The sequence below is a fragment of the Amblyomma americanum genome, chromosome 8, assembly GCF_052857255.1.
Source record: "Amblyomma americanum isolate KBUSLIRL-KWMA chromosome 8, ASM5285725v1, whole genome shotgun sequence".
Lineage (NCBI taxonomy): Eukaryota > Metazoa > Arthropoda > Arachnida > Ixodida > Ixodidae > Amblyomma > Amblyomma americanum.
This window is the reverse complement of record NC_135504.1, coordinates 90,046,896-90,059,479: the sequence shown is the minus strand read 5'-3', so window position 1 is coordinate 90,059,479 and position 12,584 is coordinate 90,046,896. Positions and strand designations below refer to the sequence as shown.

Here is a 12,584-nt window from a genome sequence, read left to right as displayed (position 1 = left end):
GGTAGTTGCTTTTCTTTCGAGGGGTCCAGTGTAGGCCGCCACCAAATTAGTTCCATTATATTGAGTTAAAATCTCAAGTATTAAAAGGACACGAGATGATCCTGTTGAGGTGACCTCGCTGAAGTGTCTAGATGCGCAAGCTCACGATGTCGTTGATTTGAGAGCCCCTAGTTTACGGTCTTTTCATAAACTGCTTTTCCACGATCTGTCGCACTACCCTCCTCGGCAATGCTTAGCATCTCCGCTGTCCTGGGTTGCAAACGTTGGCCAATTACCGGTTAGTAGTGTGTGTAACACTTCCGTTTATTATTTGCATCAATGTTTCTCTGAATATAGACAACCTGTATAATTTACCTTTTATTTGAAGTTTGGTCCTGTATACTTCCTCGGTTCTGAGTATGCACTAACTACCGGGCATGACGGCTCCCCTGGTCTTGAAAGCGAGTGGTATCCTTATCGAAATTCTTGCTCACTCTCTGCCTATACCTTACGTTCGGGCAAAAGCAAGTACCGCATTGTGATCCTTTGGACGCCGCGCTGCTCTTTCTACGCAGGTGGTGACGTTTATTGCGGGCATCTAATGCGCATGATCAAAACATTGACGGACATGCACGGAGGCCATGTTTCGCTGAGTTCTGCGGTAGGAGGTAAGATGCATCGTCAGCTCAGAGAAATGACGGAGATAATGCACAAAAGGTTATGTTGAGATTGTGAGCGAGCGGTTTTGAAATCAATGTCATCGTGAGCTAGCGGCCCCATGCGGACTCTTAAGCGAGGTCAGCCAAGCGGATAAATCTTGTGTGTCTTTCATGGTTCGGATTTGAAATCAATTTAAATGATCTGATTACTACGCTGCGTACATATACGTGCAGGAACCCGAGGTGAGGAAAAAAGTAAAGAAACAAAAATCTAAAGGAACACCAGAGCGGTAACACGAGAGAGAAGCAAAAAGCCAGAAGGTGGGCTGAGAGAGTAAAATGCAGGCCTGACAAGTACCGCAGCGTGAAACAAGAGTCTGAAAGAGCAAGGCGAGCATAGGAGTATGGGGAGAAAGAACAACTGGGCTAATCCCCGAACGTGGGTTTGTGGCATTTGTTGTTAGGACAACATGAACAAAAACAACTTAGAGCGTGATGAACACCCTTGACCTTATGTTTCAACTATCATGTTTACGGAATAACAACGATCCAACTTTACTCCGCGTTGACAGAGAAAGCAGCTGATTGAGGCTGGCACTCACGGCGAAATTGTTAAAGTATAGCAGCCTATAATCCCAGCTTCAAAGGAATCACACGCAGCCAAAATTGGCGACAAGATAAGTTCGCAACCGCTTTTCCCGCTTTCTCTTCGTTCCGTTCTGGAGGTTCTGATGCTATGCCGCCACTATAATCCCCGGAAAAGAGTCATAAAGAATCACTGAGCACAGCTTTCGCCTGAACCAGATATTTTTCACACCCGATAACAGATATGGTAGCCCTGGTTACTCAGGCAACATGGAATCTCATCAAATTTGCGCTTTCCTGATGGCCCACCTCCTATTGCAAGTAGCCCAGGCAACTCGACACCGGGAGGCCATGAGGACTGATTGTTGGCAAATTATCGCCAATGCAGACTTTCCTCTTACTCAAGTTGCGAAGTGAAGACAGCCGACAAGCTGCACCTCCTTACAGAAGCGTAGCATTCATTCTAGTCCGAGCTGAGGTAGCGGCCCACGTTTGTATCTGGGCGTTGCGGTGCATGGTACTGCCGACTTGCGCTAACAGCCACGGCCAAAGTTCGCGCTCGCCCGCGGCATAGTGTTCAAGGGCCCACGTACTAAACGTGTGGTCTCTGCGAGCCGTCATCATCCGGCGTAGTGTGAAAATAGGCCTCTAGAGCTGCAGTCTTGTTACGGTGTCTAGTCAAACTCACTTCTGTATGTAGTAGTCTTCAAGCTTCTCATAGTTTCCAGCGATGCCCATTTTCCGCATGAAGCTGGTGATGTTCGGGTTCGACTTCCTGAAACATGAAGTAGCTTTTTAGTATTTTAAACATTTAAAACATTCAACAAAAAGCTATCGCGCGTGCCGTGTTAGATGCCTTTGAAAAAGAGATCATTGTAAAAATGAAATTATTTTTGAACGGAAGTGAATATATCCCGTATTCTACGCTACCAGGAAGAACAAAAGTGAGAGTTATTTTCGCCGTCACTCTCTTATGAAACTAGAGTCCAATCATAAAGAAAAAGTTGTCACTGCGTTTAATCTGCGTGCTACGAACGAAAGTATTGGTGTAGCGGCTTCCTGAAGTATTCATTTTGAATAATTGCAGCAGGTCACTTTCTGAGATAAATATTAAAAATTTTGAACAAAACTAAAATAATTGCTCATGCAAGATAGTGGCAATCTCCTCGGAATAACTCGCTTGTGCTAGCCGAGTGCTACATACAGCGTTTCTTCGATTTTCCTAACCGGTATCGAAAGCGAAACAGTTACCAGCTTAGACTGCTGCTCTGCGCAGTCGGCAGATGAATTGCAACGCGCATCGGCTGAGTGACACATGGGAAAATTTCACGCCGATCTTCATCGCTTTCCATGCACAAGAAATGGGATTGAGTAAAACATTCAGACGCAAAAATCTCGGAGGGCATGGATGCTAAATCTGCGACATCCAATGGGCCAGAAGCGAAACCTGGCCTGCAAGTAAAAAAACATAAAAATTTTAGTGTTTAAAACTAGTTCAGAGTATCTCAGCTAATTAGAGTATTGACAATTGTCATTAAAGTCTTAATTTATAACCGCCTAGTCTCATGACCTACGTCCAGGAGCGGTTTGTGCAGTTAATCGTAGCTTTTTGACAAATCTTGGAAGTCAAATTTTGAAAGAGAAATCGTCGCGGGCACAACTTCCGCGGTAAACGGTGGTTGCCAAGAGTAAAGGCATTTCCCTATCAATTTTACGACTGTGAGCCCATTGGGTGACAACGAATAACATCCGACGAATGCCCATCGGCAATCAGTGCGAACGGAGGCGACTCTGTGTCCTTCGCTGCAGAGAGACCGTGGTTTGCTACCTGAATATGCCTCATATTGAAGGATATTTCTTGATGACCAGCTCGCGGCCTAGTCAGCAGTGGCAGAATGATAGATTGCAAATAAAGGTGAAAAGAACAAAGGGCGCACTGGGCTGTGCTTGTTTTCTTTAGAGCACACGTTGTTTATGTGTGCTCTGAAGAAAAGTGTTTGCTTCGACGTTCCAGCCAAACACATCAGGTAGCTCTAAGTCACGGAAGTTCACTGAATCAACTATTCATTAAACACCGCGTGTGTCGCAATAAGTGTGTTGATTTATATTAAAATGCTCAGCTTTTATTCGCGATAATTTATTTCCAATATTTCTTTAGAAAAGCCAGTGTCCCGTTGAAAAGACTTCCCCGTAACAAGTCCCACGACAGTGAGCGGAATTTTTGACTGCCTTCAATATTTACAATAGTCAGACGACAAAAGTTAAATCTACGAAAGCGAAACCTCTGCTGACATGTGACCAATCCACTGGGTTTGTCTTTCTTGACATAGTTTCGTGCACTGGTATTTCGGAGCATAATCCCCGCTTTTTGTTCAGCGTGCTTCAGTATGTACAAAACTCCTCAAAGCGCGCAACTGGAGCAGGGCTTAGGTGGCACCTGCCTACCGGCAACAGCTGCCACAGCACAGCTCTGCGGGCATCGCTAATCGCCAATTGCTTTTCTTTGGAACCTCTATTTAAATAACGTGACATGTGAAAGCACTCGCGGTGCGTCGACCACCTACCAGCAGTCGAAGCCGACTTCATCTCCGCCCAGGTGAACATACTGATCAGGAAACACATCCGCGACCTCCTTGAAGAGCCGCGCCAAGAATGTGTACGACCCGTTTTTGGTGGGGTCTATCGGGCCGAGTTCGCCATCGGGCTCTGAGCCTTTGTAGCAGGTCGTCAAGACGTCAGGAAACGCTGCTCCCCATGAGCGGGTGTGTCCTGCAGCATGGCAAAAGCCATGGTGTGTTCCTTTTTCCTCACCTTTTTCTATACACGGGAAATTGGCGAAGGCTATTAACGTACAACTATACGCTGCCTGTTATTCCACAGCTTCTTTCTTTTTCGCCTTAGTCGCAGCGCAGTGCAACGAACAGAACGAAATAGACGAAAAGAGGACTTGGAATCGGTTCCTTCCATGACACCCTCCCTTGGCTTAGTTCATTGTGTTCCTTGCTCTGGTTTATCAAATTATGGAAAACCAACAGCAAGTATTTCATTTTGATGTGTAATCATTTGTCTGCTGAACCTACTGGATTAGCAGACAAAAAAACGCAAAATACTTTGCATGTTCTCTGGATTATTTTAGGCAGTTATTCTCGGCATTTCGCGCATCATATATTAAAACGTCTTAAGGGGGACGTGACAGTTCGAACTATTTTTACTATTGATGCATAAAATGTCACCAAATTTGCAGTATTAAGAAAATTTTTATGCTGCCATCAAAACTTCATTACAAACTTAGCTAAAATCAGTTGCTGGGTGAGATGGTGTTTCATGCTTACATTCACAGTGCAAAGACGAACACGAACAGTACAAAGACACCACAAAGCGGCGCTATGTGGCGTCTCACCTCTGGTCCGTGTTCGTCTCTGCGCTGTGAATGAAAGCAAATTTATATAGCTCGTATATTGGGCAATTACATCACTACGCTCATAAGGTCAACACCAAAGCGTTCATTATTTAACGAGAATTGTTTTTATGTCAGCTTTATCACAAAAACCTGTTATGTTTAATTAAACTGATTATTTTCTTAGATTCCAAATGCTAGTCGAAATAAAAGTTAAACTCCAGTATACATATATGCTAAATAAATTTCTTGCAAAAATAACTTTCAAAACCTACTGCATATGTAGATGAAAAATGGATTGCTTCATTGCAATCCTTCTCTCCCCAGGATTATAGCGCAAAAATTGTATATTTCGACTGCTATTGATAACAAAAAGCTGAAGGCATGAGTGATAGAAATCCCCGAAAAAGTGAAACCTCAGAAGAACAAGCTTAAAATTTATTTTCTCGTTTGCATCGTTTGTCGCTCGTATGCTTTTGCCTTTAGTCAGAGCAAAAAGGTATTGTATACAACCGAAGCGCTGATCTGCTGATCCCTACTATACATAGCGATACCACGAAGTAGAAATTTCTGGAGCCATTGACTACGGCGTCCCTGATAGCCAGAGCCGATTTGGGACGTTTACCCCCATGAACCTCAAACCATAAAACTATGATGACGGTCCTTCGTTGTTGGAATCGCGCGAAATGAGCGACATTCTGAGAACATCAGAAGAGTGATTCGTGGATATTTTTTTTTATGATCACAATTAAAAAGGCAATTTTCTGAATGTATACTTCCTATCCCTCTTCAACATTTGTCATGACAGAGATAGAGACCTGAGGGTTAAGAAAAAATAAACTGATAAATCTGAAATTTTGGCCACATTCTTCACTCATTTTGCCACGTTTCCCTCAAGCATAAATATTTAAGGCCTGGCACGGTAAATTGCATTTAGCCTAAGATAAGCCTGCCGTCTCAAGCGGAATCTGTCGACATAAGGTACTTCTCATGTGTAGAAATTACAAATCAACAGTGCGAAATACCGCTTGTCATCGTCAATTAGTTTTTCAAAATTTATTCTCACGCTGCATATCCTAATTCACTGCACGGAAGCGGCTCTCCTTACTACCAAAAGGCCCATAGGTTATACAACTCCTATATTTCAACGGCAACCGCGTGCTTCTCATAATCATCATCAGCAACATACTGGCTACACCCACTACAAGACAAAGGCCTCTCCCATGTCTCTCCAATTAACTCTGTCCTTTGCCAGCTGCGGCTACCCTATCCCCGCAAAGCTTTAAGGCGAAAGCCTTTAATGGCTCATCGTTGTCCGCCGGTCCGTCCGTCCGTCCGCGAAATCTTTCACACTTTGGCGTCATCAATGGCAGGATTGCTATAACCCATACGCTCTTAGCAATTACTAAGTAATGGGTGATTAATAATTAGTTAATTAGTCATTGTTAAGCGATTAGTAAAATGTATTAAAATATAAAAACGAAAAATACAAACATCAAAATATAAATGAATAACAAGTAATGAAAATAAAAACAAAAATAAACAAAACAAAACTAAATAAAACAAACAAAATTAACCAGTAAGAACAACAGGAAAATATGCGTTGCCTACGGGCGCCGTGGAAAAAAACCCGTGTTCTAGAAAGTTCCATGCTTTCGCATTCCTGCACGTAAGCAGACTTAAGTGCCCTCAGAATTTTTTTTAAATCCATCCGCCCGCCTCACTTTCTGCCGCCCGCTGCTAAGCTTGCCTTCTCTTCGACCTTAAAGGGAATATGAAATGAATAAAAAGTCGCTTGTAAATGTTTTCAATGCTTAGAAATGATGCTAAGAAGCATTCACACCGAGTATGAGTCTTCGGAACTGAGCCGGCTATTTGTTAAGAATTTATAAATCCGTGTTTTTTAAAATTCGCGGGCCGATTGGTGTGCTCGTAGTGACCAATTTTGAAACTTAAATCGCGAAAAAAAAAACACGTCACTGTACCCGTGACGTCGCCAGGCCACCACACGCTCTCATTCGCTGGAGCCATGGCAGCCACAACGTCACGGGCACACTTCCGGTAGCCGTGAAAATCGTCTGCTCGAGCCGCCTCGCGACCCTCTCGGGCAAGCGCGAGCCAGGGCTTTGCCTTCGCGCGTATGGTTTCAATTTTCCTCTGCCGCCTCCTTCTGTCGGGAGTTCCGGACCTACTCGAAGTGGCTCGCCGAGTCGCTACTATCGTCGCTGGCGTTCAGCCGGTACGGCGTGAACGCATAGGGCTCGATGCCCATCGCGGCCGTAAGAGCGAGCAGTCCAGGCCCAGGTCCATTACTGCTAACTACAACAGGCGACAAGCAAAGAAACCCGATGCGCGCCGCAGTAACGCCGCCTACGCTGCTGCTGGGGTGCTAGGAGCGACAACCGGAAGTTGCAAAAGGAACGTCAGCGGATGATGTATTCAGGGGCGGGACCCAGTCCCGGAGCTGTTTTCTTTATTTTTGTGTGGTTCCCCACGTGTACGAGTTCAGGGGGAGAGGAGGAGCGTAATTTTTAATCGTCTATATCTTCGATGTTATTGATGCCAGCTTAAAAATTCTTGCGTTGGGGTGACGAGTGATGAAATGCCTTTCTCTGGTCTTCTTTACGTATTCTCAATTAATTTATTGCATAGTCCCTTTAAAAACCACGGGTTATATGCCTTCGCATTGCATGCACTGCCCACGCCCATTTCTTCTTCGTGATTTCGACTAGGATGTCATCAACTCGTGTGGGTTCACTCACCTCTTTTCAGCTCTTTTCTACAAAGAAATGGAACAAAGGAAGGGAAATGCTCAGGGTGGTTGCCGTGGCAAGAACTCTGGGCCTCATTTTCTCTCTTGTTAACTTTGTGTCTGGCAAGAAACCATCTTCCTACTCTCTACCATGCAGTGGTCTCTTCCTTTCTCTTAATGTTACATCAATCAGTTTTCTTTCCATACCTCACTGTGATATCCTCATTTTAAGTTGAACCTTTTTTGTTTAGCCTCCAAGTTTCTGCCCCACAGGTAACTACCACTGCGATTCTAACGTTCCCAAAAACATACTCGTATCCGAGAGGTAAATCTGCTATCTACATTATTTTACTAGGTGGCAAAATTTTGACGAGGACACTGTGAAAGTCATTTCACCCTGCTTTAAGCGTTTGGTGGATAAACAACGTCGGAGGTGAACAGCAAAATGTTTTGTCAATGCATAATAAAGGGAAGCGTTTGCCTACAGTTACCATGTAAGGAACGCAGAAAAAGCCTGAATGCTAGGCGAGTACGCACAAACAAGTTCACTTGATCTTTGGTAGTGCTTTTCACTTCATGATGATTTGAAGCATACCTCGGCCCATGGCTTGTCAACTACTACCTCCGTACTGGAAGCTTCATAGAATTGAAACACGTTTGCAGAGAATAATATAGAATATCGATCTTCTGCCCTACCTTCGTCCCGGCGTCTCTGCGTGTCCCGCAGCTACTGCTAGCCTGGAATTCCTAGAATTTACTCTGATTTCTCCTTTCTTTCCGTACCGGGTGTGTCGAACTCGGCCATTACGCGGATGCCTCTGGCCGAAGCTTCGCTGATGACGCGTTGGACGTCTTCTGGTTGGTAGACATGCGTCTCCGGGTAGTAGGCGCCCTGCAAAGTGCGCCATTTTTTGTTAACAATGCTACTAAGTCCAGGTAGTCACCACGATATTGAAACCGGAAAGTTCTAGCGTCAACCAGGCGACAAAGAAACCAAACCTACAGAAGAAGAAAAACTAGATTGACAGTCATGTGGACTTGAAATATCATCTGCGCGTTCCCCACGATAGCGCTGCTGATTTTGTGGTCAATTTGAGTTGACTATGGAAAAGCATGCATTAAGAAAACTATGTCGATTTGCTCTCAACAGTGACTGGTACCTTAAAAACATTGTTGATTTTGTAAATTGTTGTCATCAACTGTAAAACTACAATTAGGATGGTCGAGCACTTTATATACGGAAGCCTCGTTGTTGTCACAGGGACGCGGCTTTTTTCTCTGTTCAAGCACCTGCGCAGGTTGTGTGCCGATCATGAGTGTAGCATTGAACACAAACTGCATCTAGCCACTGTGTGCGCTCAAGTTTTGACATTTTTTTTAATGCATCTGGAACCATATCTTTCAAGGCAAACGCTAATATCTTGAAGCTGTTTGCCCGACTCATACACCTACGAGAAAATAAGAATGAAACGTTATTAGGGTACGTTGGATGAGCGACATATTTTTATTTATGGTCAGTAAGAAAATATCATTTATTCGTGCGCCGTCATGATTGATGGTAAAATTCAATTTTTTTTTCATTCTCGGTGCTTTTGTTCCTAGCACACGTATATTTTCATTCCTGTGTTTCTCCTGTCCCTTATCCTGCGATAAGCCTCCTGCCAAAGATATTTGCAATTATAACGAACTATGAGATGGGGTTAATAAGTCTGTTCTTATGCTCATATATGCTGATGATTGTACCATACACAGGAATGTAGAAAATGATCGTGATGTAAGTAGTTTGCAGAATGATCTAAACAAAATTCATGCTTGGTGCACTAATTGGGGCATGTCTTTGAACAATGCTAAATGTTAACTTGTGTCGACCCGTAAACGCTTTCATCTGAGATCATTGCCTAAATGGGACGGACTACTTCTTGAAAGGGTCCAACATCACAAACACCTCGGTGTCTATTTTTCAGAAAATTTACCTTGGAACAGACATATTGAACACTTAACCTTAAAGTCATCTCGAAGGCTAAACCTTGTTCGACGTAATTTTTTTGAAGCCCCCAAGAAAATAAAATAAATTTTTAGATAACAAATCTTCGTCCGGTACTCGAATACGCTTGCGCAGTGAGGGGCCCTCAATGCTGAAACCTTACAGAAAAGCTTGAACGCGGCCAAATACGGGCTGCAAGATTTGTGTCTGGTAATTATAACTTCCGTAGCAGTACTGCATTAGTTAAAGAGAACTTTGGTTGGAAAACAGTGGCACACCACCGGTTAACTGCAAAATTATAACTTTTTTTCCCGAATTTACTCTGATCTCAGAACCATAAATAAGAACTTGTACATTTTTCCTCCCCACTTCATCTCTAAACGATGTGATCACGAGCTGAATGTTCTTGAAAGGCGCTGTCGTACTGATGTCTACCATAATTAATTTTTTTCCACATGCCTCCGCGCACTGGAATAAGCTTCCCAAGACCATTGGTGAATTTAAAACGTGTTTAGAGTTTCTGTCTTTATTGTCAGGCAGTCTGCCACAGATTAATATTATCCCGTTTACTTCACATCTTTTGGCTGGCATTGCGCTTCATACAATAGTGTATCATTTCAAATTCTGTTTTGCCATTTTGCACCGCAGTTCACTGAAGACCGTTTGCCATCGAGATGACTCATCGATGTTACCTACTTTGTCACTTTCTTGCTTTTACCACCTGTGCTTAGCTGTTTTAACTTTTTGTCACATGTTAATTTTCCTCCAATGGTCTCTCACCCCCCCCCCCCTCCTGCAATTATGTCATTGTGGGGCGGCAGGTACTTGTATAAATAAATAAGTGCTGAAACAACACTGCTGCAGTGAAAACCGTCGAAGAGTGCTGATTGTTAAATGAGGCCCCCTTAGGCTACTTAAGATACAGTTTGGATACCTGACGGCGCGTCCTCACGGGCGTTTAAAATCTGGTCTCTGTAAACTATAAGTCCCCATGGCGGGGCTCGTATCTTTGAATTCGCGCATGTGTCTGAGCTTCGCATGTTTTGAGTCACTACAGCTGATGTTCATGGGTGGTGAGAAGACCAATAAGAAATAAAAGTACTCACCTTCTCACTCAAGCTCGGAAACGTCTTGCTTACGTAGGGGAAGGAAGGATCATCCACGATGTGCCAATGGAGAACATTCAGCTTGTTGTACGCCATTGCATCCTGCGTACAGCACATTGCATATTTGACTTTTAAGCAACCGGCAACATGTGACTAACACCTGAACCAACCTATTGAAAATGTTAAGTGCATATAATGATAAAATCGAAAAATCGAGCATTGCTCTACGTTAACAATTGCTCCACTCCTGTACGAAATAGTGAATTCATGAGCTTACTTAGTAAAGTCACTAAAAAAAACAAGAAACGCCGTTCACCTAAGCAAGTCTTCAAGACGAAGCTTAGGAATGCAAATATTTCATGGTCACGACTGCTTCGTCACTAAATGCAAAATTATCCTCCACAGTTATCGTCAAACTAAGAAGAAACCAGCGACGCGACGCTTGTTGATGTAATACAAGGGCAGCATTGCTAGCCTACCATGACCCGAGTGAATTATTCGTACACCGAATGTTCACTAGCGCAAGGTCTTACAGCCAATCGTATTCTGCGTTGCTTGCCTGGTCAGCAGTCCAGGCCATTAAATTTTTGTTTAACCTTGCGACCGGTTACTTCCCAAAAGAAAAAAGCGGAATAATAAAAAAGTACTCGGAAGCAGGTGGCGTTCCTGCCTTCACACTTTTTGCTGAGTGTGTAAAATATAAGAGGGCGAGGAGACATTATTAGACATGCACTGTGCACAACCATATAAACAACTGTTCTTTATAGGCTTGAACTTAGAACCCTTCCGCATCCAGTTTCCCGTCACCCTTTCTCCTCTGTCCGATTGCGCTACACTTTAGGGAATATAAATGAACATCCAAAAGTCCACGACCTATAAGTAACCCGTCCTAGAGAACGCTGGCACTGAGAAGCATTTTATGCATGCATCTACTTTCAATAATAAGAGAGTCAGCAATTTTTTTCCACCGGGCATAAAGTTATGAAGGTTCAAAGTTACGCTGGCTGACGATAAGCGTCCATTGTAGGGAGATAAGTCCTAAGTCGGAAGCGAACAATGGTGCGGCAGAAAAAGACCAGGACGAGAGGGTAACACATGCGGACGCTTCTGTGCGTGTTACCCTCTCGTCCTCGGCTATTGTGCAGCGCCATTCTTTGCTTAACATGTGCTACCAACTTGCCCAAGCCTATGCGCAGCTTAATCGAAACATCTTTATGTGAATAAGCTGCATACCACACTCGGAACAGAGCTATCCAGGCCCATATCTTGAAAATTACATCAGTGAACGTTTGTCAGGCGGCACCGGACTTGGCTGGCAATACGCTGGTCTTCTGACAGCGCGATGCAGTGGATTTCGGTTCGTACACTTCCAGTTTCCTGAGTTATGCTGGGCGACGCCAAGCTGAGAAGTTTTTGGAACTTCTAATCACGCTGGAGTGGGTGCCAGTCCCGGTTTTATCTGCTTTCCGAGCGAAACAAAGTGGAAAATATGTGCCAAAGAGCTGCTATCAAGGAAAACTGGTACCTCTCAAGCGTTGACATGACCTGCAGCGGGCGCATCATTTACGGTGAGACGAGCTCTTTCGCGGCATGAAGAAATAGCTACACTTAAATCGCGGGGAGTAACAAAGTACGCCTTGATTTCATAATTAATCTTCCCAACAAATAAGACTACGATCCTTGCCGATGAAGTTCTCAGAGGCTTAGAAAGCAACACGATCGCTATATCAACGCCACAAAGTTCTCATCTGGTATTTTATTTGTTCTAGTGCTGCAGACTATCCCCAATCAGCAATCTTCTGTTACAGTGGGGCTCTCAAAAGGTGCCGAAGACTTTTTGCTTAAGCACTGGTGAGTTCGAACGAAGTATCACAAGATGCCGTGCTCGAGCGCTATTGAGGCCTTAGCCAGCAAGCTTTAGTAACCGTGAAATTCGTTGTATATATGCATCAATAGCAAGCAACGCAGAATAAACGTTGTCTGGTGAGCCTATTTTCAATTAGCTTTGTTCTCCTGATAGGGACGCAGTCAATTCTCGCCCCAACTGAGCAGCCCCACTGAACACTTTTTAGCGACGCTACCACAGTGTTTGTCACGCATATTGTGATATTCTTGCATGTTT

At 43.9% G+C, this 12,584-nt stretch overlaps 1 protein-coding gene across 3 annotated transcripts in view; it reads right to left on the bottom strand.

The window, feature by feature from the left end:
* The window catches only part of LOC144101991 (beta-hexosaminidase subunit alpha-like), a 94,666-nt gene that overhangs the window by 28,323 nt on the left and 53,759 nt on the right, over window positions 1–12,584 (bottom strand). For all 3 annotated transcript variants that reach the window (XM_077635236.1, XM_077635234.1, XM_077635235.1), the window contains exons 6-9: window positions 10,463–10,564; window positions 8,156–8,264; window positions 3,788–3,992; window positions 1,912–1,998 (exon numbers count right to left, since the gene is read on the bottom strand). In XM_077635236.1, the coding sequence (XP_077491362.1) occupies window positions 1,912–1,998; window positions 3,788–3,992; window positions 8,156–8,264; window positions 10,463–10,564 (503 nt within the window). The remainder of the gene's footprint in view (window positions 1–1,911; window positions 1,999–3,787; window positions 3,993–8,155; window positions 8,265–10,462; window positions 10,565–12,584) is intronic.